Source organism: Vulpes lagopus, chromosome 3 (genome assembly GCF_018345385.1).
Source record: "Vulpes lagopus strain Blue_001 chromosome 3, ASM1834538v1, whole genome shotgun sequence".
NCBI classification, from domain to species: Eukaryota; Metazoa; Chordata; class Mammalia; order Carnivora; family Canidae; genus Vulpes; species Vulpes lagopus.
Window position 1 is genome coordinate 128,088,923 of NC_054826.1, and position 25,220 is coordinate 128,114,142.

Genomic DNA, 25,220 nt, shown 5'->3' on the forward strand with positions numbered 1-25,220 from the left:
GATCGGCCACCCCCATCCTCTGTACGTTGACGCTGTCGCAAACAGGGTCACCGCAGGCAGCTTTGTTCCCTGGCATCTGCTCAGCCTGGGCGAGTAGCCTGGGCAAGCTCCGTGTCCTTCACGAACCTTCTGTGGTCCTGATGCTGGGACTTCTGCCCCTGAGGCTCCTGTGGTGCAGGGAGGCAGGTGGGGCAGCAGCCCGTGTCCCCAGCCTCCTCGACTGCACCTTGCAAGTGCTGTGGCCAAGGCTGAGCTGCTCTGCCGTCCTGCCCTCATGGGGCTTCTGTCCTGGCGGAGGGCACGGCTGGGCAGCAGCAGGGCCGTGGCGGGGCAGGCCCGGCCATGGAGGGCAGGTGAGCAGCAGCTTACGGCTCAAAGGAGCGAATCTTGCAGATCTCTGGGAGAGAAAAGCAAGTGCCAAGGCCCTGGGGCAGGGGCAGGGGTGAGGCTGAGCTGGGGGGGGTGGGCAGCAGCAGACAGGTTGCAGGAGGACCTCAGCACCCACCTGAAGACAGGTGTGGGGGTGGGGAGCAGCCGTTACCAGCAGGTCTCTGCGTGCCCGCGGGGCGGCCAGAGATGAAAGGGCTCCCAGCGTGAGCTGAGTGCGGGGTTCCCGGGAGACACACAAGGCCCGTGGGCGGGGTCTGGGCAGGTGGAGGCCAAGCTGCCTGTGAAGCCCCCCAGGGTGGGGGTGGCAGGCAGAGGAAGGTCAGGGTCGGTCCCGGCTGGAAATGCACCCGGGGGTCACCGGGCGCTGGGGGAGCTCGTGGGGCAGCAAGGTCAGGATGTCGGGGCTCCGGGGAGGTGCCAGGAGGAGGGGACAGGCATGCGGGACACAGGTGAGGCCAGAGGTCACCACAGATGGGCCTGGGTGTCCTCATGTGGCCTCCGGTCTGGCGGATTCCGCGCAGGTGCACCCTGGGGTGAGTGACGACCGGCAACCGAGTGTTTCTTCGGAAGGTCGAAGAAGGAAACCCCTACACGGCTGCTGCTTATTCTTCAGCCACTTGGGCAGGCAGTTTTCTTTCCAGCCTTTTCTTCTTCCTTTTTTCCCTTTAAAGATTTGAGAGAGAACATGAGTGGGGTGGGGGGCGGGGTGCTTGGCAGGGAGCCCGACATGGGGCCCGATCCCAGGACCCTGGGATCACGCCCTGAGCCGAGGGCAGACACTGCACCCACTGAGCCACCCGGGCACCCCTTCCTCTTTTCAAAGACCTTCAGGCATCTCCACCCCTCCACGGGGCTCAAGCCCACAATCCCAGGATGCGTCACACGCTCCACTGAGCAGCCGGTGCCCCTTTCTTCAGAAGGGTCCGTGGTGCCCCCTGCACGCTGACCTCTTGCTGTGGCACCTGCTTCTCAGCTCCTGGTGGAGAGAGTGTCGTCTTTCCGAGCAAGAAGGTGGAGTGGAGGCACACGCAGGCGGCCGGCGAGGAGCCCTGCAGGGAGACGAGGGAACTTATGTGCTCGGCCTCCATCGTGTCTTCCTGCCACGGACGCCCCCTGCCCCCCAGGGCTGAGCACACAGCCTGGGTGCTGGCGGCTCATCTCCTGACCGCTGCCCCAGGCCCTGCTGCCCCTGGAGCTGGACCTGCGCCAAGTCCCTAGGGCTCTGGGACCTGTGCTCCTGGGTGGGGTCCACTGTTGGACGCGCCCTGGGTCACTTGCCAGTCCCGGTGTGGCACGTTCCTCGCCAGCTGTGAAATCGCTCGGATATCAGTGGCGACCGCACTTTACCAATCAGAACCTTCAAAATTGTTTACTATGAGGTGGGGTTCACGACTGTGCACCGTTCAGGGCATTGAGCACATTGTGAGGTTGTGCCACACGCATCTCCCCACCAGGAACCCCAAACTTTTCATCACTAATCTGTCAGGAAAACCATAAAAGGTCTGGCCCACCTACTTCTAAGGATGTGGGTTCCGAGTGGGTGCAGGGCCCCCGGACGCTCCCAGGGCTCTGTGTGAAGCATGAGCCCGTAACAGAGCAGAGGTGGGGGACTGGTGGATCTGGGGTCCCACTGTGACCGGCGTGTGGTGGTGGGGGAGGACCCCGTCTCTTTTCTCTTCCTTCCCTAGCTCCCGGAGAGGCCTTTAGCTAGAACCTGACTTGTCAACAGGCTTCTGTTGAAGCAATGAGTGACCCCACGTGCGGGAATGGGCAGGGGCGGCCGGCAGGCACTGGGGCAGAGCAGCACTGCTCTATGCTCTTCCCTAAGTAACAGCATAATCCACAAGCTGAAAAGAAAATACGTGATATAGCAAGCAGAGTTTTTTTAATTAAAAAGATTTGAGAAGGGCAGCCCAGGTGGCTCAGCGGTTTAGCGCCACCTTCAGCCCAGGGCCTGATCCTGGAGACCCGGGATCGGGTCCCACGTCGGGCTCCCTGCGTGGAGCCTGCTTCTCTCTCTGCCTGTGTCTCTGCCTGTGTCTCTGCCTCTCTCTCTCCCCCCCCTTCAGGGATAAATAAATAAAATATTTTTAAAAAATGATTTGAGAAAAATGGGGGGCGGGGTGTGTGTGACAGAGGGAGAGAGCCTTAAGCACTGTCCCTGGAGTGTGAAGCCAGATGCGGGGCTTGATCCCACGACCCTGAGATCATGACCTGAGCCAAAACCAAGTCAGAGGCTTAACCGACTGAGCCACCCAGACGCCCTAGTTATCGGAGGTTTTAATTCTCCCTAAGAGCTAGATGGCCTAGACGGTGCGTCACCAAGGACACAGGGCACACTGCCCACAACCCACCTGCGTGGCCTTTTCCAGCATAGCCTAGTGGAGGCCAGGCAACAAGTCATTATGAATTTTAAAGACCAAAACCCGAAGTACGTTCACAAACTCCAGTACTTGGGAGGAACAGATCTCTAAACAGACCACGAGCCAAAGGGTTCCATTGGAAACCACAGCAACGCCGCTGGGACCTGCCAGAGGCAGGGCCTCACCCACCTGCACGGCAGAGGAGAGGCTCCTCCCTTAAGAAACGAGAGTCAGGGAAAATTAACAAGGCAGGAAACCACAAATGCTGGAGAAGATGCAGAGTAAGGTTTTTTATGGTTTTCCTGACAGATTAGTGATGAAAAGTTTGGGGTTCCTGGGGGGGAACCTCTTATACTGTTGATGGGAATGTGACCTGGTGCAGCCACTCTGGAAAACTGTGTGGAGGTTCCTCAAAGAGTTAGAAACAGACCTGCCCTACGACCCAGCAATTGCACTGTTCGGGATTTACCCCAAAGATTCAGATGCAATGAAACACCGGGACACCTGCACCCTGATGTTTCTAGAAGCAATGTCCACAATAGCCAAACTGTGGAAGGAGCCTCGGTGTCCATCGAAAGATGAATGGATAAAGAAGATGTGGTTTATGTATACAATGGAATATTCCTCAGCCAATAGAAATGACAAATACCCACCATTTGCTTCAACGTGGATGGAACTGGAGGGTATTATGCTGAGTGAAATAAGTCAATCGGAGAAGGACAAACATTATATGTTCTCATTCATTTGGGGCACATAATAGTGAAAGGGAATAGAAGGGAAGGGAGAAGAAATGGGTAAGAAATATCAGAAAGGGAGATGGAACATAAAGACTCTTAACTCTGGGAAACGAACTAGGGGTGGTGGAGGGGGAGGAGGGCAGGGGGTGGGGGTGACTGGGTGACAGGCAATGAGGGGGGCACTTGACAGGATGAGCACTGGGTGTTATTCTGTATGTTGGCAAATTGAGCACCAATAAAAAATAAATTTATTATTTAAAAAAACAAAACAAAACGAGAGCAAAGGGCACACGAAACGGAAAGGAGGTAGAAGAAAACAGATCATCAAGATAGAAAACAGAAAACCCAAAAGTTAGTTCCGTGAAAAAGCTCACGAGGGTGACAAGCCCTCAGTTACAGCCGCCAACAGAGAAGCACAGTGGCCGAAGGCCTGCAGGGAAGCGGGTGCAGGATGCCACCGCCGCCCGCGGAAACAACCGTTGGGGCCCCTCTGGGACTGCGAGGAAAACCAGGCGGCCGCGGCCCAGGAGGGCGCAGAGACTCACCCAGACTCGGAGGGACAACCTGAATATTCGACCTGTAACAAGAAATTGAATCGATGCGAAGTCTGAAGTCTTTGTGCGGACCGAGGGCTGTCAGCGATGCCACTCATGTGCTTCCAGAAAATGCCGGGCATGTCCCCGCTCCTCCTGCCAGGCGAGTGTCGTCCCAACCCTAAAGCCTCAGACGCCTCGGGAGAAGATGAGGCATCAGTCTCGGGAGCCTGGATGTAAAACTCGTAACAAAAGGCCACAACCCTACGCACTAGGAGCAGGTGTTCATCACAGGAGTGCCCGTCAGCTGCACGTCCAGAAACAAACACGCAGCCCGTCCTCGAGGAGGGAAGGACGAGACCTCAGGATCGGCTCAAGGTGCCATATGAAGGTGCAAGTGCCCCAGCGGCAGGTGTGCTCGGGGTCAGCGCCCGCGGCCGTGCTTCCTCCTGCGGGCCCGGGGCGACCCACAGCGTCCTCCCGTAGCCTTGCGCCTGCCCCGAGGCCCTTCTGCTGCTAAGGACCTTCGTGATGACAGTGGGTCCACAGTCTCGGCCAGCAGGTGAGCGGGCGTGGGGCAGGGTGAGGATGGCTGTCCCTTCGACAGCATTACTGTCACATGTCAGAGTCCACGGGGACCAGCCTGATCTCAGCTCTAAGATCCCCGTCACCGCTGGGCCGTGCGCAGGGAGGCACGGAGCAGCAGAGGGCAGGATGCAGGCCTCGGAGGGGGCGGAGGCGTCCTCAGGGCAGAGCCCGGGGTGCTGGTCCCGGGATTCAGGGTCAGCGAGAAAAACCCACTGCATTTCCAGGGCTGTTAACAAGACAGAAGCGAAATCAAGAAGATTCCAATCACAGTAGCACTAAGCTAATAAAACTCAAATTGTTTTGTCGAAAATAGTGCAGGAATTTTTTTTCTAGATTTTTTTTTTTTAATTTGGGAGAAAGCGAGAGCGTGCAGCACATGAGCAAGGGGGAGGGCCAGAGGGCGAGGGAGCAGCAGGCTCCCCGGGGAGCAGGGGACCCGACGTGGGGCTCAATCCCTGGGCCCTGGGATGATGACCTGAGCAGATGCTTCACCGACGGAGCCCCCTGGGCGCCCCTGGTGCAAGATTTACACAGATGATGGAAGTAAATGGGAAGGTGCTCCCCATCCCTGGGAGGAGACCGGGGCGGGGCGGGGGGGGGGGGTCCGGCGCGAGGCTTGCCCAAGCCACGAGCCCGAGGAAAAAACGCCAATGAGCTGCACTTCATCCAAATACACAGCTGCACTGTAAGAGACAACGTACCTTTTCTTTTTGTTGAAGGAAGCTCTACCCCGAGCACGGGGCCGGGCAGGGCCTGGACTCGGGACCCCGAGGTCGAGACCAGAGCTGAGGTCAGGCGTCGGTCCCTTACCCAGGGCCCCCCAAAAGGCGGTATTTTGAAAACCTGGATAAGCCACAGCCAGGGAGAAATTGCTGCAAATATCCTGATAACCCGTCACCCCTAAAGCCTTGGAAAACAACTTATAAGCAAGACTTAGGCCCCCTCCCCCAGAAGGCGGGGCAAAGGAGCCTAACAGTCGCGGCCAGAGCGACACGGCACTGGGACAGCCGGCGCATGACCGACCATGGCGTGTGCAGGCGAGGACGTGAAACCGCCGCACTGCTCGTACTTTCCAAAACGTTATCTAAGTAGTTTTGTAAGAAGCTGCACGTAGCAGTAGCCGGCTCGGGAGCAATAGTCGGCTCTGTCGGGCGCAGATGTGACTTACACGTAAAACCTACGAACCGTGAACCCGCAGTTCCGCTCACACCAAGCTACCCAAGGCACGACACACGTGCACCCGAGAGTGGAAGGTCAATGCTCGTGGCCATGTCCGTGGGGTCCCCAAGTGGCAGCAACCTGGACGCCTGTCACCTGGGCTGCCTCCCCACCCACCCCGCTGGAGCACAGCCTGGACCGTGTACCTCGTGCCTGTGGCTGTCTCAGGGGACACCTGTGGGTGAGGGCACCTGTGCGGCTGCGCCACATGCGGAGCGGAGCAAAGGACCCGGCGGCAAGGAGGGCCCCTAACTGCCATCTAGCAACGAGACCCTAACAACCATGCAGGAGGCGGACGACGGCAAGAGAGCCAGGCAAGACGACGTCGGCCGGGGACACGGGCTCAGGTGTGTCTTCCACGCAAACCGCAGCACAACCCCGACCCCCCACCCCGCCCTGGCTTTGGTTCAGACGCTGGCAGGCTGCTCGGCCCGGAAGGGAGGGACCCCCTCCTCACCCTGGGGCTCGGGGACAGGCCGCCGGCAGCAGTGAGGGGACCCCGGGGCGCTTGGACAGCATGTGCTCGGTCCCTGTGCCAGAGCGGCGGGCGGCCACGGACACCAGCCGGAGCCGGGCCCTGTCACCTTCACGGTCCGAGGCCTCCGCTCAGCACCATGTGGGGCGTTGGGGACCGTGAAGATGGGCGGAGCCTGGGGTGAAGGGACAGTGGACAGGCTCCGGCCGGTGCAGGGCCCCTGCCCGCATCCTCCTGACACTTGCTCCAGGCCGTGACCCTTCAGAACCACAACTCACGGTGACCCAGGTGACCCAGGACGAGAAGTCGGCGACAGGCTGAGGGGCCGCACTCTCGCTGGTGTTTGACAAACACTGAATGAGCGCCACGGCCACGGGCTGCTCTCCCTTGGGGTCAGGAACACCGGGGGGGGGGGGGGGGGGTGTGCGGCCCCAGGGGGTTGTGACCCACTGAGCACACGGGAAGGCTCGGCCTCACCTGCTGGGGCGCACCCCGGGTCCCAGCACGTCCACCGACGCCCACAGGCTCCGGGCACGGTGTCCCCGGCCGCAGGTGGGTGAGCGCGTCCCGAGACTCAAGCAGGGCCAGCTGCGGGGATGGGCCAGCTGAATCCCACGTCACACACGCAGCCGGACCCAGGGTTCGCGTGTGACCCCGTGTCTGTGACAATCCGGAGCAAATGAAACCAGGTGCCTTGGGGAGCCCCGCAGGTGGCCAACTCCCTGAGTGGTCAGGCTCCGAGGGGCCGGGGAGGCTCCAGGGTCCTTCTGGGGGGCTGGGGGCAGCCACAGCCGTGGGGAGGGCTGCAGCTGCAGGGGCCCTGCCGGGGTTTCCAGAAAGAGCCCGTCCCCTCCCTCCCCGCCTGGCTGAAGGCCCCGCGGGGAACGTGCTGAGTCCGCACTTTGTGCTGTGGAAACGCGTGTTTACCGTGTAAATTTCTGGGCGTGGACTTTCTCCCGGCGGATCTATAATTTCTCAGAACAGAGGCTGAGACCCGACCTGGGGATCAATCAAAGCTCGATAAAGGGAGAGATAAAGCCGCCCTCACCCCACCCCCGCTGCGGGAGCTCTGGGCCCGGGGGCTGAGGCCAGGGAGGGTGCCGCAGTCCCGGGGGCCCCGCCCCTCTCCCTGGGGCCCGGCCACGTGCAGCCCAGCCCCCACGGGACCCACAGAGTCGGGGCCTATCGAGGTGCGGGTGCGCCGGGGTGGGGCGCGGCCAGGGGCCCTGCTGCCTGGGAACCTTCTTCCCGGCCTGACCTGGGGCCGACCTCAGGCAGGGCACCGGGCCGACGGGGTGGCCACGGCCCCACGGGGGGAGCTCCAGAGGCCGGGCTGCGTCCCCAGGCAGGTGGACGCTGGTCCCGGGGCCACAGGACGGCTCCCCCAAGGCCAGGCCTCTCCGCTCCTCCCAGGAGGGCCGTGCGGGGGAAAGCAAACACAAGGTGGCTGCCCCGGGTGTTCCTAGAAGAGGTAGGGGGGAGGAGGCGTGGCTAGACACCAGCTGACCCCGAGGTCCCAGGAGTCAGGCTGGGCCAAGGCTGGGCCGGGCCTGGGGAGTCCTCACAAGGACCCCACCCAGGCTGTTAGGAAACGGGCAGGGGAAGGAGGGGGGTCAGCATGCCAGGCTTTTCTCCTGCTTAACTCCCACGTGGCCATCTGCTGAGGGGAGGTCCCCCACCGCTGCCCCAGGGGTCCCCATGAGGGGCAGGAGACCAGCCAGACACGGGGACCTCCTCTCCTGGCTTCCCCAAACCCATCTTGAGCCTCCCAGCCTAGCAGACTGCTCCGGGGGACACCCCTGTCCCCCACTGGCTTGCTGCCTGGCTCTGCCCCGCCCAGTCCTGCAGGAGGATGGCTGGGGGTGACCACCGGAGCCTCGGAACCATACCCGGCCCACCTCGAGCCCTCAAGGTGGCTTCAGGGTGAATGCAGCCCCCCAGTTCCCCCCCGTGCCGTCTGCATCCTAGACACTTGGGGCTGATGCTGGCCGCTGGGCACGGGAGGGTTAATGGAATCGGGGCCAGTCGGGCTGGGCTGGGCTGTCCAGCCACGGGGTGCTGGCTGCCCCGGCAGTGGGGAAATCAGAGGGCAGGCGCAGCCGGCCCCAGCAGACGCATCCAGCTCACAGCCTGCCTGCGCTCCGCCCTGCAGCCAGATGGCCCTGATCAGAGGTGAGGTGCCTCAAGGGCCCTGGCCCCTCACTCGGGGGTCCCAACCTTGTGCCCCCCGAGCCCCATGGCCAGGGGCAGCCCCAGGGAGGGCTCAGCTCAGGGCAGACCAACAGGGCAGGCATCGCTGCTGAGGCGCTGCCCAGGGATGCACCCTTGGGCACCTCTCTGGCCCTAGGGCCCATCTCCTCACACCTCCACCCTGGGGGACCCTTCCCTAGGCTGGGGACTGCTGCCCTCGCAGCCCCTCAAGGCCAGGCCATGTCACCCCATCCCCCTCGGGGCCCAGCCCCATGCAGGTGGGTGTGGGGCATCCTCTGGCCTCATCCTGAGCCCTCCAAGGGCAGGGACGGGCCCAATGCGGTGGGCAGCCCAGTGATCCACGCAGGTTTTGGGGTGTTGTTGGTGTGGGGCCCAGTGTCCTTTGTCCTGGAAGGCCCCTGCCTCCTGATGAGTTGATGGCAGGGAGTCCCGTCCGCCCCACTCTACCCCTCCACCAGCGCCAGGCTCCGTACCCGGGTGTGAGGTGCGCAGGCCAAGGAGCACATGGGTGAGGGCCCCCCAACCGGGGAGCCGAACCGGGGCAGCCTCACCTGCTCAGTCCAGGCCTCAAGAGCACGGAGTACATGCCTGCTCAGGCCTGCTCCAGAATGCCCGCTCCCCCCCAAGCCTACCTGGTGACACGGCCCCATCGAGTGTCCACAAAGGGATGCAGACCGCCCCACAGCAGCAGCAGGGTACTCCTACCCTCAGGTCGCTCCAGAACAGGCGTCCTTCCTCTGGTGTACCTGCAGGGCTGGAAAGGGCAGGCGGTTCTGAGCTGCGGGAGGTGCCCGTTGTCCTGTGTGGCTCCGCTTCCCTCTCAGGCAGGCAGAACGCAGCTCCGAGCTCCCACCTTCCTCTGGGCCGTCAGCAGGCCACCACCTCCGGTCAGGCACCGCGGTCGGGAGCGGAGTTCCACGCTGGAGCACACGTGTAGGCTATGGAACTGGAACGTTCCCGGTCTCCCTCAGCCCGGGGCTCACACCCTCTGGCCCCTGTCCCCGCAGGAAGCCCGGTCCTGGCCATGCTGCTGGTTTCCTGGGCAGCGCTGGGCCCTCGCGGCCTGCAGGCAGCAGAGCCCGGGGTCCCAGGGGCCCCCGAGAGCCTGCAGTGCCCGGCTGCCTGTACCTGCGGCCACGACGACTACACGGACGAGCTCAGCGTCTTCTGCAGCTCCCGGAACCTCACGAGGCTGCCCGATGGCATCCCGGCTGGCGCCAGGGCCCTGTGGCTGGATGGCAACAACCTGTCCTCCATCCCCGAGGCGGCCTTCCAGAACCTCTCCAGCCTGGGCTTCCTGAACCTACAGGGCAGTGGGCTGGCCAGCCTGGAGCCGCGGGTGCTGCTCGGCCTGCAGCAGCTCCGCCACCTACACCTGGAGCGGAACCAGCTGCGCGGCCTGGCAGCCCACACCTTCCTGCACACGCCGGGCCTGGCCTCACTTGGCCTCAGCAACAACATGCTGGGCTGGGTGGACGAGGGCCTCTTCCGGGGCCTGGCCGACCTCTGGGACCTGCACCTGGGCTGGAACGGCCTGGCCGTGCTCCCCGACGCTGCCTTCCAGGGCCTGGCCAGCCTGCGCGAGCTGGTGCTGGCGGGCAACAAGCTGGCCTACCTGCAGCCCCCGCTCTTCTGCGGCCTGGGGGAGCTCCGGGAGCTGGACCTGAGCAGGAACGCCCTGCGCAGTGTCAAGGCCAATGTGTTCGTCAAGCTGCCCAAGCTACAGAAGCTCTACCTGGACCACAACGTCATCGCTGCCGTGGCGCCCGGCGCCTTCCTGGGCATGAAGGCGCTGCGCTGGCTAGACCTGTCGCACAACCGCGTGGCCGGCCTCCTGGAGGACACCTTCCCCGGCCTGCTGGGCCTGCACGTCCTGCGCCTGTCACACAATGCCATCGCCGGCCTGCGGCCACGCACCTTCCGAGACCTGCACTTCCTGGAGGAGCTGCGGCTCGGCCACAATCGCATCCGGCAGCTGCCTGACAAGGCCTTTGAGGGCCTGGGCCAGCTGGAGGTGCTGATGCTCAACGACAACCAGATCCGCGAGATCGAGGCGGGCGCCTTCGTCGGCCTGCTCAGCGTGGCGGTCATGAACCTGTCCGGGAACTGCCTGCGGAGCCTCCCTGAGCGCACCTTCCAGGGCCTGGGCCAGCTGCACAGCCTCCACCTGGAGCGCGGCTGCCTGGGCCGTGTCCGCCCGCGCACCTTCGCTGGCCTGTCGGGGCTGCGGCGGCTCTTCCTCAAGCACAACGGCATCACAGCCGTGGACGAGCAGGGCCTGTGGGGGCTGGCGGAGCTGCTGGAGCTGGACCTCACGGCCAACCGGCTTACGCACCTGCCGGCGCGGGCCTTCCAGGGCCTGGGCAAGCTGGAGTACCTGCTGCTCTCGGGCAACCAGCTGGCAGCGCTGGTGGCCGACTCCCTGCGGCCCCTACAGCGCCTCTTCTGGCTGGACGTTTCGCACAACCGCCTGGAGGCGCTGCCGGACGGCGAGCTGGCTGAGCTGGGGCAGCTGCGCTACCTGAGCCTCACCAACAACTCCCTGCGGACCTTCTCGCCGCCGGCTGCCGGCCTGGAGCGCCTCTGGCTTGGGGACAACCCCTGGGACTGCGGCTGCGCGCTCGGTGCCCTCAGGGCCCTGGCTCTGCGGGAGCCGGGCGTCGTGCCGCGCCTCATCCAGGCTGCGCCCGAGGGGGACGATGGCCAGCCGCCCATCTATGTCTCCAACAACATCACCTGCGCCGGCCCCCCGGGCGTCTCGGGCCTTGACCTGCGTGACGTTGCTGACGCCCACTTTGCTCAGTGCTGAGCGAGGCTGGGGCCGGCTGGTGGCCCCTGGGGGCAAAGTGTGCCCTCGGTGTCCCCCTCGGCAGACACGACACAGCCCCGGGGCCTGGTCCCTGACCGATGGAAGGGGAGGGGGGTGGAAGGGAGGGACCACCACACATCCTCAGGATCCCAGCCGTCGTTTATTAAAAGCCATCTGACACAAGCATGTGACCCCGGGGCATAGCTGGGGGTGGGTGGTGGGTGGAGGAAAGCTCTGCCCTGTGGCCGCCACCCCACAGCCCTCCAAGGATGCCATGGGATGCCTCCCATGCCAGAGGGGCAGCAGCGCCACCTTCCCGTCGTTCGGAGCCCCTGGTCCTGCGAAGGTGGCACAGCTGGGCACCCCCATGCCCCTGCCCTCTCCCTCTGACCAGGAAGCATCAGTCTGTGCCCCCCTGCCCCAGTCCCTCCCGGCCTCCTGCACCTTGCCCCCTTTCCTGCCCAGCTCTGCCGGCCGCCGTGGGGAGGGTGTGGGGGAGGGCGTGGGGGCCGTGGGGCTGAGCCCCCCAGGGGCACGCGAGTCCTCAGCACCACGCTCTCTGCAGTCTACCCCTCGCTCAACCCGGGGGCTGCGGGGCCTAGGGGGGTTTTACAGGCACAGCTGGCAGCTGCGGGGGCACTGAGGCCCAGACAGGACGGTGCACAGCTCTCTGAAGCATCAAGCCCGAGCCACGCCGGTGGAACACGTTTAATTGTGGACTCCTCTGAGGCCAACTGGCCCAAATCCTTACAGGATGCCCCCCAGCTCAGTCACCAGCATCGCGAGCAGCAGACGCCGGGGATCTCCTGGACCCTGTGACCCATGGGGCCCCGGAGGCAGCCGGCCATGCCCTGGGGCATGCTGTTCTCTGAGGGCTCAGGCCACCCCCCCAGGTAGAACCACCCACCGCCCCCAGATGCGGGGAGACACGGTGGAGGGGCTGCCTTGGTTAGGAGAGCCGAGCGGGTGCCTGGCTCAGAACCTTCTGGGCTATGGAGAAGAGCGCGGGGAAGGCAGAACTCTTGGGGAAGTCCCTGATGAAGTCTCGCCCTTCCTCCAGACTCCCACAGAGCTCAGGGTCCAGAGGCACGGAGCCTGCGGAGGGAGAGGGCGGGGACGGGCTGTGAGGGTGGCGGAAGGCAAGCCTGTCCTCCCGGTCCCCAGAGCAGAGCAGAGCAGAGCAGAGCGGCGGCCCTGACACTCACCCAGGAACGGGACTCCGGCGAGCGTGGCCAGCTCCTCCCCGCCTCCTCGAGAGAAAACGTTGGTGCACTCCTAGGAGAGACGTGCGGGGCCTGAAGGACACCCACACACCCAACCCCCGGCTGCCCTTCCGGCCCATGGCGTGCCTGACCCCACCCCGCCAAGTCCCCACGACTCACTGCGCAGTGTGGGCAGACGAAGCCACTCATATTCTCCACGACCCCGAGCACCTGCAGCCCTGTCTTCCGACAGAAAGTCAGCTCCCGCCTCACGTCCCCCAAGGACACCGCCTAAGGGCCGGGAACCAGTCACCGCCGGCCGCTGGGTACCCTCAGAGCACAGCGCCAAGGGCACGGAGGGCAGAGGAAGGTGCTCGGCCCCGGGAGCGGCCGCCATACCTGGGGCGTAGTGACCACGAGGGCCCCCAGGGGACTGTAGGGGCGCAGGGCGTCCACGGTGGCCATGTGCTCGTCAGAGGTTCCTGGCGGCGTGTCTACGACCAGGTAGTCCAGCTGCCCCCAGGCCACGTCAGACACGAACTGCTTTATGAGTGCTGTGAAGGCCCGGGGTCTCACTGGGGGCGCAGCAAGCCCCTCACTTCCAGCCAGCCTGCTGCTCGGGGGCCTCTGCAGGCCCAGGGCCCACCCAGCACAGCAAGGCATGCCTCTCACAGTGGAGCGGGGCACACAGCAGGGGGGGGGGGGGGCGGCCGCGAGCACCTCTCCCTTCCCAGCTGCGGGCTGCTCCCGCCCCATCAGACTTCCACTCAGGTCTGACCCAGGAGCTGTGATCCTCGGGGGGCCGTCAGCACCTGCACTCAGGGACACCTCAAGCTTTTGCAGGAAGAGGGGAGCTGTGGTGGCAGGGGAGCCTGCTGCCTGCCCCCCCAATTACAGGGGCTCAGTGGGGCCCAGGCTGGGTGGACTCGGGTCTGAGCTCAGGGACGGGGGTGTGGTGACGCCAGCCTTGGAGGGGCCTTCTGTTCCCAACTCCGTGTGGGCCCGACTGCTCAGGTGAGCAGCACGACCCCTTGGGAACAGTCAGCTGTCAGAGTCTCCCACGTTACCCAAAAACCCTGGGGCGGAGGGCGCGCAGCTCCCACAGGACTCCCGCATTGACTCGTGGGTGCCATGGGGGCAGCTGGGAGAAGCGGGAAGGCGGACTGCGGCGTTACCGTTCTTCTTGGGGCCCCTCCACACCAGGGCCTCGTCGGGGTTCTCCAGCAGGAAGCCCACGGACATGAGGGAGATGCTCTGCTCCTGGTCCACAAAGACAGGTACCCAGCCGCCGTCACACTGGTGCACAGCCCTGCCCTGCGCCCGCAGCATGCGGGGGATGCTGGGGCCGCACAGGTCAACGTCGAGGATCCCCACCTGCGAGGAGACAGGACGTCCGCGGCGTGCAGGAGCCGCGAGGCGGGCAGAGGCTGAGGACCGCGGCGGCTGGGCGGGGGGCTCACCTTCTTGCCGGCATGGCGCAGGGCCAAGGCCAGCTCCGTGGAGATGGTGCTCTTCCCCACGCCCCCCTTCCCCGAGAGAACGAGGAGGATGTGCCGGACGCCTGCCAGGTTTCCGGGCCCTGAGCAGGAGAGGGGGGCACGACGCAGGATGCCCTCGCACCGGGCGCCCTGGGAGGCCCCCAAGCACCTCGCGTGGCCCTAAGCTGAGACCCGCCCTTGGCCCCGACGGACGCCAGCGCCCTCAGGGTGAAGGCCTTCCGCGGCGGCCCGGGCCCACCTGGGGTGCCCTGACTCCGCTCCGCCGGTCGTCAGCACCTGCGAGGCCGCGCACCTGAAGCTGCGGGAGGACTGCGGGGGAACCGGCGCCGGGAGCCTGTGTCGGGGCGGCCCCCCAGCACCCAGGCCCGGTCCCGGGAGCCCAGCGCTGCCCCCCACCCCCTCGCTCCCCTCTTCTCCGGCCGCAGTCCCACCCGCGCGCTCACCTGCCGCCGTCCCCATCCCGGCCGCCGCACCGCGCGGCTTCCGCTCGCGGCCACGCTCCCGCGCAGTACCCGCCCCCCGGCCGTCCTCATAGGCTCCCTCGCGCTCTGCTCAGCCAATTACATCCCACGTAAGGGGCACGTAGGTTCCGGGGCCGACGACGACCGGAAACGGGCTCCACTCCGTCAGGCGCCGCCTCGCCCCGCGCCCAATGGGTCGCCGGGCCCTCGAGCGCCGACCAATGGGCACGCGCGGCCAGGATTGACGGGCCCAGCCGCCTCTCCGCGGGCCCCAGCCGCGCGGCCCGCCCCCCGCCCGCCGCAGAGCGGCCGCGCCCGCCCGCGCCCACGAGCGCCGCGGGGCCAATGCAGCGCGGGGGGCGGGCTGCGGGGCGGGGATTGTTTACGTTCCGCTCCGGAGCCGAAAGTAGGTCACGGCGGCTCGGCGGAGCTCGGCGCTAGGCGGCAGGTGAGCGGCGGCCGCCCCGACCTCCCGGCGCCGCCCCCGGCCTGGCGGGACCGCTGGCGGCGGGGGCCCGGCGCGCCTTTGTTCCCGCGGGCGGCGGCGCCGGGGCCGGAGTCCCGACCTCGGGGCGGCCCTGGGTCGCGGGGAGGCGAAGGCGCTCGGGGCAGAGGGCAGGACAGGGCTCGCCCCGCCCCGGGCCGTGGCTTGGCCAAGCGCGGGGGCGCGGGGTGGGCTCTGCAGGACGGGGTATGTACCTCAGGAACGACGCAAGGCCGGGGGGCTTCGGGACTTGTTAAGGCTTGTTTAAAAAATTCTTACGGTTTGTGTTTCCAAGAAGTCGGCGAAGGAAGTGGGAGGAGCCGGGGCGGAGGAGCGTTGTGGCGGTCCTCGGGCCTCGGGCTGGGGGGCTCCGACCTGGTCTGGGGGTGGGGCCGGGAGGCCACCGCCCGGGGAGGACAGGCTGGCAGCATGACTGCTGTGGGTCTGGCATGAGGAACTCGGATGGTGGAGATGCCTTTTGTCAAAGTGGACGAGAGAGGTGGAGCCAGACAAGGAGCGAGATGCCCGAGGGACAGGCCGAGCCCAGAGAGGGGCCAAGATACGTGTTCAAGGGTCATGGGCATCTGGACGGTGCTCCACGCACTCTGCTCAGCTTTCGTCAAGGTGCCTGCCCGCGGGGGCAGGGGGCGGTTGGGGAGAGCTCCAGGGCCCTCGCCCCGCGTCCGCCGGGCTTGGGAGAGCCTCCACCTCGGCAGCGGGCTGAGGACGCAGCGCAGGTGCTGCCACAGGCTTTTCCGCTTACAAGCTGGGTTTCCTTCCAGATCCTGTTCACCATGGCCAGGCGCCCTCGGAGCAGCAGAGCTTGGCATTTTGTCCTGAGTGCCGCCCACCGAGACACGGATGCCCGGGCTGTGGCTCTGGCAGGGACCGCGAACTGGGGCTACGACTCTGATGGGCAGGTAGGTCCTAGTGGGGGCGCCTGGCTGAAGGGGGGTAGAGGCGCCAGCGGCGGGAACGAAAGATGCTCCTGAGAGCAGAAGACGGGCCAGATGAACCCACGTGGCCTGCAGTGACGGGACCCCAGGACAGACACCACAGTCTTCTCTCAACTTGTCTGTTTGCCGCACAGCTTGGTCAGTTCAACAGAAGCTTTGCGTTCCGCTTACCCAACCTGTTTCCAAAGGTGGCAGTGGTTCCCTTGCTGTGTGCGCTCCCAGATGTCGTCCCCGCCTGTACACACGGATACTCCGTGTTCGTGTACACGTGCATAGAAAGAACGTAACAACGTTTAGAGGCCGGGATGCCTGTGCCTTCCACGCACAGCAGCTCGAGTTCTGGGAGGCCCGGAAGCCTTGAGAGGAGCTGCTGGGCGGGCTGACGCCTCTGAGTGGCTCACTGGACTGACCTCAGCCATGCCGATTGGAGTAGCAGGGCCGGGCGACCACTGTGCCTGTCGCTGGGGTGGGTGCTGGATGGCCGCTCGGATCTCTGGGACCAGGACAGGGCTTGGGTTCTGCCCTGAGTCACCTTGGCTGCTTCCTGCAGGGGTGATTCTTGGGTGACCAGGCACAGCCACCCTGTGTGTGTTGTTGCCCTGACACAGCTAGGTGGCCTAGGAGGAAGTGGTTGTCTCTTTTCTTTAGAGTGGGGTGGCTGAGCTCGGGGGAACTGCCAGGTCTCGGAGGAGAGAACTGGAGGCAGTGGCTGACTTGTGGATGTTCTGGGTCCTTTCCTAGAGCCTCCCCAAACTCCTTGCTCCACCGGCAGGAGGCCTAGGCTTGCATTCCTTCCCGTCTCTGGCTCCCACTGACCCTGTGACCCAGGTGATCTGTTCTCCTGGCTGTCCCTGCCTTGCCAACTCATCGCTAGAAGATGTGGGCGGTGTTGGGGGGCCCGGGCGTAGCCCTTGACACACGTTTGTAGCTTGCCTGTCACCTAATGGACCTGGAATCCTTGGCTGTGTGGGTGGGCGTGTCACCCCGAGCACGCCTGAAGGCTGAACACCCCCCTCTTCCCTTCTGCTCTGATGCTGCCCTATGGCTGGTGGGTGGCAGCTGACCCCTGGGGCTTGGGAGCAGGGGCCGACCACATGGGCCTCCAGTGCTCCAGTCTGAGACCCTGGGTCTTGGCCAAGTGGGAAGGGGCTGCTTCTGGGTAGCGGTGAGTGTGCCCTGGCTTTTGAGGAACCTGCATTCCACCCAAGCACAGTGCTCTGGGCCTTTTTCTCATCCCGTGTCCATCCTCGGCCGAGGCTTCCTGCCTGAGGGATCAGGGCAGCCCGTGCTCCGTGGCCCTGGGTGCAACAGGAGAGAAACGGGAGCGTGCTTGTCAGCTCTTGTCCTGGTGGGAGCACGTAGAGCAGCAGGACAGAGGACGGGGTATGGGAGTGAAGGGGGAAAGCCTCTCCCCGTGGTCTAGGGACAGAGAGGCTCCACCCCACGGGAGACAGGTGCACACACCAGCTGGGGGGGAGGGGGTGGGCCTGGCACCAAGCACCAGAGTGTGGAGGTGTGGCCAGCCCTGGCCAGCAGTGCAGATGGCTTTGCGGGGGAGAGGAGCGCCTAGGGGCGGGGAGCGGGGGTGCAGGGTGGGCCCTAATCAGGACCCGAGGCTGCCTGCCTGCTGGACAGGGGACCAGATGTGGTCAGGATAGGAACATCTGTGCGCACAGGCAGGCCTCCTGGCTGCTTTCAGGAATGATCTGGCTCTGGGCCACCATCAGGCCCCTGTGTGTGGCACATGCCATGAGGATTGGGCACCCTCGGGCAGAGGACCTCTTACAGCCGAAGCTCCAAGTGTCCACACAGGACCAAGGGGCTCCAGGGCCCCGTGGGGGGGGGGGGTGGTCAGAGCCACCCATGGCATGGATGATGGGAGGGCCACCGTCCAGGACAGGCGCTCACGCCCTGCCATGCTGAGGGGCCCCCGCTGGAGCCCGGCCGCTGCCAGGCCGCCCTCCTGGGGTCAACAGCAGACTTCGTCCCGGGCTCCGTGCTTCCGGCTGTCCAGAGAAAGAACTGGCAGGTGGCTCCTCCTGGCTGGCCGTCAGCGGGGCTCCCAGTGACCGCAAAGCTATGTGGGGATGGGGTGGAGCCCTTGACCCCCCTCCCAGGGTGGCACTGAGGAGGGTGGGGGCTGGCCGTGCGCAGGAGACCCAGGGAAGCTCCGGTCCCGTCCTTGGGGTATCAGTGCGGTTGACCCACAGGTGGCTGACCTTGGGGTGGAGGGCAGAGGGTGGAGGGCACGCCAGGTGGGGACAGCCAGTCCTTCTGTCCCAGCACAGTGACTCTGACTCCGACCCTGAGTCCTCGGCCCTGCCGCCGCCCATCCCCAGCGCCGTGCCTGTGACTGGGGAGTCCTTCTGTGACTGTGACAGCCAGAGCGAGGCCTCCTTGTGCGGCAGCCTGCACGTGGTGCACCGGGGCAAGGACAAGGACTGCCGCTGTGGCGAGGAGGACGAGTGTGAGCACCTGGGGGGCCGGGGCTGGGGACCGGGGAGGGGCCTGGCCGAGCTGCCACAGCCTGGCCTTCACTCCTGCAGATTTTGACTGGGTGTGGGACGACCTGAATAAGTCTTCGGCCACTCTGCTGAGCTGTGACAACCGGAAGGTCAACTTCCACATGGAGTACAGCTGTGGCACCGCAGCCATCAGGGGCACCAAGGAGCTGGGGGAGGGCCAGCACTTCTGGGAGATCAAGATGACCTCGCCGGTCTACGGCACCGACATGGTATGTGGTCGCTGGTGGGGAGCAGCGGGCAGCACCCCAGGCGCCCAGGACAGCCCCTGCCCACCCTGCTCTTTTTTCCTAGATGGTGGGCATTGGCACGTCAGACGTGGACCTGGACAAGTACCACCACACGTTCTGCAGTCTGCTTGGCAGGGATGAGGACAGCTGGGGCCTCTCCTACACAGGTGCGCGGCACCCCGAGGGCAGGCAGAGCTGAGGGGACCCTGAGGTCCCCAGGCTCACCCCATCCCACTGCCCCCCCCCCCCCAGGGCTTCTCCACCACAAGGGCGACAAAACGAGCTTCTCCTCGAGGTTTGGCCAGGGCTCCATCATTGGCGTGCACCTGGACACCTGGCATGGGACGCTCACCTTCTTTAAGAATAGGAAGTGCATAGGTGAGGGCGGCCATGACCTTGACTGGGGCCTGGAGTGTAGAGCTGGAGCCCTGGGGAGCGCCCCCAGGCTTCCCCAAATGGCTCACCTCACAGAAACTGGAGGGCAAGGTGGCACGGGCGGGTGGGAGTGTGTCCCCACGTGCCTCCGGAGGACATGCCACCTCGTGGGCGGCCCAGGGTCCAGCTGCGCTCCCCACCCCCCAGGCGTGGCGGCCACCAAGCTGCAGAACAAGAAGTTCTACCCGATGGTATGCTCTACGGCCGCCAAGAGCAGCATGAAGGTGATCCGCTCGTGCGCCAGCATCACGTCCCTGCAGTACCTGTGCTGCTACCGCCTGCGTCAGCTGCGGCCCGACTCCGGGGACACGCTGGAGGGGCTGCCCCTGCCGCCTGGCCTCAAGCAGGTGCTGCACCACAAGCTGGGCTGGGTCCTGAGCATGAGCTGTGGCCGCCACAAGCCCCCTGCGCCCTCCCCCAAGGCCACGGCCACCCCCGGCAGCCCTGAGCCCCGGCACTGCCAGAGGAAGCGCTACCGACGGACCTAACTTCTCTTCCAGCGAAAACTGCCTTCCTGGGGCCGAGGGGGCGTGTCCTCCATCCCTCCCTTCAGGCCACGCTCCAGAGGGAGGCCTTGGGCTGAGGTCTGTCTTGGTGCCTGTCCCTCTGTTCCCCAAGGCGAGGACAGGCCCGGGAGCCTGAGTGCATCTGGCTCCAGCCTGCACTGTGTGAAAGCGGCTGCCCTGCTCTCCTGGACTGACTGCGGGCCCCGGAAGGCGGCACCCAGGAGGCTGCGGCCCCGCCCACGAGGACACCCCATTAGAGGCGGCCCTGGAGGTTGCCGCCAGCCTTGAGTTCTCTTTAACTTGCTTGTGCATGTCATCAGCTGCTGTCCCTCCCGCCCCAGACTGAGAGGACTGTAATAAACTTAGATTTTGTGTAACATCTCTGTGGTGGCAGGACCAGAGCAGCCTGGTCCAAGCTCCCGGGTGCCTGTGGCTCTTCTCCTGCCATGTCTGGTTGCATCACAGCACCGCCCGGGGGAGAGGTGTTTGCTCCCCTTCCTGACCGCCCCAGCTCAGCACCAGCCCTGGGGCCAGTGGTACAGGACCCGGGGCATGGGACACCCTCGCCCCATTCTCTCCGGTTTGTCCCAGTTATCCAAGAACATTGTGGCCACCCCATGCCTTCCCCTCGCACCTCCCCAGGTGTGGTGCCCTGGTCCCTGCCCCCAGTGGTTTGCAGCTGTTCCCCCTGGTGGGGCGGACCCTGTTCTGTCCTGCTGGGAGGTGAAACAAGGCCCCTTCCTGTCCCTCAGGCATGGTCAGGAGCCCAGGTCCAGTAGGAGCTCAGGGTCGGTGGAGGTCAGGAAGAGGCAGATGCGACGGGAAGAGGTCAGGCCCCACTCTGCGGGGCCACACACCTCAGCCCACCTTCACGGGGAGGTCCGCTAGGAGGGCCAGGTGCTCCTGCTCCGTGCTGCAGGCTATGTATGGCTAGGGCAGGCACAGGGATGAGCAGGGCGGATCTTGGACACCTGGCTCCACACCTGGAGGGTGCAGGGGACCCACCTGCTGCAGAAGGCGGGGGGAGGGGAAGGCAGCGACGACAGCATCGGTCACAGCCAGGCTGACCCGGTTAAACTGCTTGATCTGCTGCCACCAGACCCACGCAGGCCTGTGCCATCTCTTGCCACTCCTTGCCTGCTGCCCAGCACCCATCCCCGCAGAAGGAAAAGGCGCAGGACTCCTGGTACTGCCTGAAGGCAGGAAGAGACTCGGGGAAGTTTCTAGAGACCTCGTGTCCTTCAAGCATCCCATCCAGCTCAACGAAGCCCCCGGCCCTCTCCGCTCTCAGGGGAACCAGAGAGCTACTGCCCCTGCAGGTGTCCCTGTCTCCCTCCCAGCCACAGCCACCAGTCGGGGTGGGGGTCACGCACTTGAAGGGGCGCTGAGCAAAGGCCTTGGTGAAGGCGCACACGTGCTGACTCAGCTCCCCCCAGGAGGGCACCAGCAGCACGTCCAGGTGTGCCCAGAGCTGCAGGAGTACCAGGGCCTGAGGAGGTGAGCTCACACTGTGGGTCAGAGGTCACCCCTGGGGTGAGACCGACCCAGCTGGGACCAACCCCACATGCTGCTCTGGGACAGAAACCGGGGCTGCGGGGCCTTGGAGAGCAGCCCAAGCACCAGGATCAAGGGCAAACACCTCACCTCCTCCACCTTGGGCCAGCTGAGTGGTGCCACTGGGGCACAGGCCACTGCTGGACCCTCTGGCTGCCACACCTCCCAGCTGCTGGGCTGGTGAGACCTGAGCAGAGGTGACCATCCCTGTGGCTCCCACACCTCATTGTTCCCTGAGCCCTCCCAAGGGAGTTAACCGTCACAGCCACCCTCGAGCCCAGAGCTGCCACCACCTTTCCCCCACCCAGCCTAGTCGGGGCACCAGAGTGACTCGTACCGCAGGTAAGCGTCTAGCCCGATGACAGCCAGGTGGAGGCCGGCGGAGCTCTCAGGACAGGCCCAGGGCACGGAGTAGGCCGGGCCGCAAGTCTGCAAACCAGGGTTTAACCCGTTGGCCTGTCTGCGGGGCTGCAGCAGGCAGGGCCACTGGCTACCGGGCCACTGCCAGTTTGCAGACAGAAGCGAGCCCGGGAGTGACAGGAAGCCCAGACGGGCATGGGCTTCCTCCACAACCCAGCTATGTGCCTCCCACAAGGCCGAGGACCTGGGAAAGCCCCAGCACCTCCCAGTTTCTGCCCACCTGTGCACCCCTGCCCAGTTGGCGTAGCTCAGCCTACAGCAGGTGCGTGGCAGCTGCCGACGCTGGCACGCTGGAACCTACAGAGGCTCTAACCCAACACCTGGACTCGGGCTCAGCTCCGGGAGAACCTTCCTAGACCTCTCGCCTTCCAGACATGCCTCAGGTCTCCAGCTGCTCCCAGGCCAAGAACCCTGCTGCTTCCCTGCCCGCCTCTCCCCTTGAGGGAGCCCTGATGGCAAAGCAACGCCCCGCCCCCCCCACGCCCCCCCCCCCCCCCCCCGCCACCGGTGTGGAGAAGGGGTGCTGCCCCTGCCCCCAGCGCCTGGGTCAGCGGCTCAGAAACTCCTTGATGCCCCGCAGAAACTCCTCAGGCTCCAGGAGCAGCAGCACCTCCTCCAGGTCTGCGGCCTGCACCTCAGAAGGCACCTGAGGGGACAGCGGGGGCGCTGCTGCCCACACTCCAACCGCACGTGCCCCTGGGCCACTGGGGCCCCACGGGGCCTGCTGTGCAGCCCAGCGTCCCACCCGCGGTCCGGGGATGGCAGCCCGGGGACTGGCCCTCCTCCCCTTGGCTGGCCGCTCTGCGGGGTGCGCAGCTGGCGGTGAGGGCAGGGAGGGCGCAGGGTGCACGGGGGCGCGGAGGGCACAGGGAGGCATGGAGGGCACGGAGGAGCGCGGGGGCCCGGGGCGCACGGAGGGGCGCCGGGGGCGCGGGGGACGCGGAGGGCACGGGGGTCGCGGAGGGCATAGGGGCACGGGGGGCGCGGGGCATACGGGGGCGCGGGGCGCACGAGCTAGGACGCTCACCGCGCGAGGACACGGGTCGGGCTGCGCTCTGCTCCACCTGAGGCTGCGCGAGGGCCGCTGGTCCTCGACGTGGCGCTCGCAGCCCAGGGCGCGCAGGGCCTCCAGCAGGACGCCGGCGTCTCCCAGCAGCGCTGCTCGGGCCGCAGGGACACGGCTGAGCCCCCCGCGCGGCTGCGGCGCCCTCGCCCCCGCCAGGCGCCCCCGCCGCCTCCCCCACCTGGGTCCACGCGCACCGCCACGCGCCGCAGGGCCTGCTCCGCCGCCCTCCGCTCCTCCCGCGGCCCCGCGGGGCCCTCGGCGTCCGAGTCCGAGATCTCCCAGGTCGGCCGCCGCCCCCCGCCCGGCGCGAGCGCCCCCACCCCCGGCGCCCGCCCGCGCCATAGCCGCCGCCGCCGCCCCCCGCCCGCTTCCGGCCGCGCCCGGACGCCTTAGCGCGGGACACCGGGCGCTTCCGGCGGGCGGCTTCCGGCCGGCGCGGACCCGGCGCCCCCATGGCGCGCAAGAGAGTGCGGCCGCGGCTCCTCGCTGAGCTGGCCCGGCGCGTGCGGGCCCTGCGAGAGCAGCGGGAGCGGCCGCGGGACTCGCAGCGCTTCGCCCTGGACTACGACACGCTGACGCGGCCGCACTCGGGGCGCCGGCTACCCGCGCGCGCCTGGCCCGACGTGCGCCGCGAGAGCACCCTGCCGCAGCTGCTCCGCCGCCTGCCGCTCTTCGGCCTGGGCCGCCTGGTGACGCGCAAGTCCTGGCTATGGCGGCACGATGAGCCGTGCTACTGGCGCCTGACGCGCGTGCGGCCCGACTACACGGCGCAGGTGCGTGTGCGCGGGCCCCGGCCGCGGCGAGGGAGGGAGGGAGGGCGGGAGGGCGCGCCCGCCGACGCCGCTGCGCTTGCCTTGCAGGACCTGGAGCACGGGCGGGCCTGGGGCGTGCTGACCTTCCGAGGTGAGGCCCGGGGCGGGGCCCGGTGGAGGGGGGACCCGCAGGCGCCCGTGCGCTCAGCCTCGGCCCTCGTTCCAGGGCGCACGGAGGGCGAGCCGCGGGAGGTCGCGCAGGCCATGTACCACGACTGGCGGCTGGTACCCAAGCACGAGGAGGCGGCCTTCACCGCGCCCGCGTCCCCGCCGCCCCGGGACGCCCCGCGCCGCGTGCCCTACCCGCCGCTCCTGCGGGCCATGATTCTGGCCGAGCGGCGGAAACGCGGGGACGCGAGCACCGCGGAGCCTATGCTGAGCCTGGAGCGGGGCGGGCAGCCCTGGGACTACCCCGCCAGGCCGCGGGCGAAGAGCAAGGGCACGGCTGTGTAGCGGCCCGCGCGCCGTCCGACGCCCCGGGGTGACTGGAGGGCGCTTCTGCGGGCCGCTGCCTCAGCCCTGGGGGCGCGGCCCGGCGCCGACCCGGACACTGAGTCCGGCGGCCACCGCCGCCTGTGCCCCGAGCTGTGCGTGCAAATAAAGGCGGCGCCTGCGTCCTGGGCTGTGCTTCTTTCGAGTGCGGGACGCGGGACGGGGAGAGCGTGGACGGGGAGCCGGGAACGGGGAGCGCGGGGACGGGCAGCCGGGAACGGGGAGCGCGGGGACGGGCAGCCAGGGACCGGGAGGGGGCGGCCCCCGCCCCGCCCCTTTAAGCGCAGGCCCCGCCCGCCGCCGCCGCCGTCGCCATGCTGTGCCTGATGCTGACGGTGCTCGCTCACCTCTTCCCGGCGGGTGAGCTGCGCGGGCCGGGGGCGGGGGGCTGTGGGCGGCCGGCCCGACGCGCCCCGACCTCTCCGGTCCCCGCGGCTCCCCGCAGCCGGCGCCGGCGAGCACGAGCGCACCTTCCTGGCCGTGAAGCCCGACGGCGTGCAGCGGCGGCTCGTGGGCGAGATCGTGCGGCGCTTCGAGCGCAAGGGCTTCAAGCTGGTGGCGCTGAAGCTGGTGCAGGTGAGGGCGCTGGCGGGGCGGGCAGGAGGGCGGGGACCCCGGCGCGCAAGGCCCGGCCCCACCAGGTCCCCACCCCGTCCCCACCCCGGCCCCGCAGGCCTCGGACAAGCTGCTGCGCGAGCACTACGCCGGGCTGCGCGAGCGCCCCTTTTACGGCCGCCTGGTGGACTACATGCGCTCGGGGCCCGTGGTGGCCATGGTGAGTGCCGGCAGGGCGGGGCGGGCGGGCGGAGGGCGCGGGCCTGGGCGCTGACCCCGCCGGCCCGCGCGCAGGTGTGGCAGGGGCTGGACGTGGTGCGCGCGGCGCGGGCGCTCATTGGGGCCACCGACCCGGCCGACGCGGCGCCCGGCACCATCCGCGGGGACTTCTGCGTGGAGGTTGGCAAGTAAGGCCAATCCCGTCCCGCCCCGCCCCGCTGATCCCAGCGGCCGCAGGCCTCACGAGGCTCCCCCTGCAGGAACGTGATCCACGGCAGCGACTCCGTGGAGAGCGCCCGGCGCGAGATCGCGCTCTGGTTCCGCGGCGAGGAGCTGCTGTGCTGGGAGGACAGCGCCCAACACTGGCTGCACGAGTAGCGCGCGGCCCGCGGGCCCCTCCTGTGCAGACGCCCTCTATCTGGGCAGCCTTTCCTTGGACAATAAAGCAGTGAATGCTCCGAGCTCCCGCTGGTCTGGGGCAGG

The 25,220-nt window shown here is 66.7% G+C and overlaps 6 protein-coding genes and 1 long non-coding RNA gene across 14 annotated transcripts; 4 read left to right on the forward strand and 3 right to left on the reverse strand.

Annotated features, from left to right (window-relative positions):
- Nucleotides 1-911: 911 nt before the first annotated feature.
- Nucleotides 912-4,173, reverse strand: LOC121486529. The gene is made up of 3 exons (XR_005986674.1): nt 4,036-4,173; nt 1,338-1,439; nt 912-1,053 (listed from the first exon to the last, which is right to left on the reverse strand). It is a non-coding gene; the product is annotated as an uncharacterized LOC121486529 (long non-coding RNA).
- A 1,203-nt stretch (nt 4,174-5,376) lies between these two features.
- IGFALS (insulin like growth factor binding protein acid labile subunit) lies at nt 5,377-11,507 on the forward strand. 2 transcript variants are annotated; one of them, XM_041747454.1, is made up of 2 exons: nt 5,377-6,176; nt 9,523-11,507. In XM_041747454.1, the coding sequence occupies exon 2, from the start codon at nt 9,540-9,542 to the stop codon at nt 11,322-11,324; it is 1,785 nt and encodes a 594-aa protein (XP_041603388.1). In that variant the 5' UTR covers nt 5,377-6,176; nt 9,523-9,539; the 3' UTR covers nt 11,325-11,507. The 2 variants fall into 2 exon arrangements, with proteins under 2 accessions (XP_041603388.1, XP_041603387.1); XM_041747453.1 differs by lacking the exon at nt 5,377-6,176 and adding an exon at nt 8,281-8,476.
- On the reverse strand, nt 11,466-14,558 carry NUBP2 (nucleotide binding protein 2). Its single transcript, XM_041747467.1, has 7 exons — nt 14,469-14,558; nt 13,987-14,105; nt 13,702-13,900; nt 12,926-13,080; nt 12,707-12,817; nt 12,530-12,599; nt 11,466-12,419 (listed from the first exon to the last, which is right to left on the reverse strand). The coding sequence occupies exons 1-7, from the start codon at nt 14,482-14,484 to the stop codon at nt 12,274-12,276; spliced, it is 816 nt and encodes a 271-aa protein (XP_041603401.1). The 5' UTR covers nt 14,485-14,558; the 3' UTR covers nt 11,466-12,273.
- A 223-nt stretch (nt 14,559-14,781) lies between these two features.
- On the forward strand, nt 14,782-19,996 carry SPSB3 (splA/ryanodine receptor domain and SOCS box containing 3). 3 transcript variants are annotated; one of them, XM_041747462.1, is made up of 7 exons: nt 14,782-14,934; nt 15,753-15,890; nt 18,210-18,393; nt 18,473-18,660; nt 18,743-18,845; nt 18,931-19,056; nt 19,261-19,996. In XM_041747462.1, exons 2-7 carry the CDS (start codon nt 15,765-15,767, stop codon nt 19,599-19,601), a joined length of 1,068 nt encoding a protein of 355 aa, XP_041603396.1. In that variant the 5' UTR covers nt 14,782-14,934; nt 15,753-15,764; the 3' UTR covers nt 19,602-19,996. The 3 variants fall into 3 exon arrangements, with proteins under 3 accessions (XP_041603396.1, XP_041603394.1, XP_041603395.1); XM_041747460.1 differs by lacking the exon at nt 14,782-14,934 and adding an exon at nt 14,941-15,594; XM_041747461.1 differs by lacking the exons at nt 14,782-14,934; nt 18,931-19,056 and adding an exon at nt 14,941-15,594.
- A 50-nt stretch (nt 19,997-20,046) lies between these two features.
- Nucleotides 20,047-23,113, reverse strand: EME2 (essential meiotic structure-specific endonuclease subunit 2). The gene is given in 13 exon segments (XM_041748550.1): nt 20,047-20,443; nt 20,445-20,549; nt 20,625-20,722; nt 20,725-20,751; nt 20,754-20,812; nt 20,993-21,108; nt 21,264-21,360; nt 21,511-21,890; nt 21,959-21,984; nt 22,146-22,239; nt 22,621-22,751; nt 22,838-23,047; nt 23,101-23,113. Coding segments are annotated over 13 exon segments (1,422 nt in total). The 3' UTR covers nt 20,047-20,377.
- On the forward strand, nt 23,067-24,086 carry MRPS34 (mitochondrial ribosomal protein S34). The gene is made up of 3 exons (XM_041747469.1): nt 23,067-23,432; nt 23,520-23,562; nt 23,638-24,086. Exons 1-3 carry the CDS (start codon nt 23,112-23,114, stop codon nt 23,922-23,924), a joined length of 651 nt encoding a protein of 216 aa, XP_041603403.1. The 5' UTR covers nt 23,067-23,111; the 3' UTR covers nt 23,925-24,086.
- Nucleotides 24,087-24,180: 94 nt separating this feature from the next.
- NME3 (NME/NM23 nucleoside diphosphate kinase 3) lies at nt 24,181-25,198 on the forward strand. 5 transcript variants are annotated; one of them, XM_041747472.1, is made up of 5 exons: nt 24,181-24,323; nt 24,409-24,539; nt 24,637-24,738; nt 24,813-24,925; nt 24,998-25,198. In XM_041747472.1, exons 1-5 carry the CDS (start codon nt 24,278-24,280, stop codon nt 25,113-25,115), a joined length of 510 nt encoding a protein of 169 aa, XP_041603406.1. In that variant the 5' UTR covers nt 24,181-24,277; the 3' UTR covers nt 25,116-25,198. The 5 variants fall into 5 exon arrangements, with proteins under 5 accessions (XP_041603406.1, XP_041603405.1, XP_041603408.1 ...); XM_041747471.1 differs by having other exon boundaries at nt 24,813-24,917; XM_041747474.1 differs by lacking the exon at nt 24,813-24,925 and having other exon boundaries at nt 24,966-25,198.
- Nucleotides 25,199-25,220: the final 22 nt, after the last annotated feature.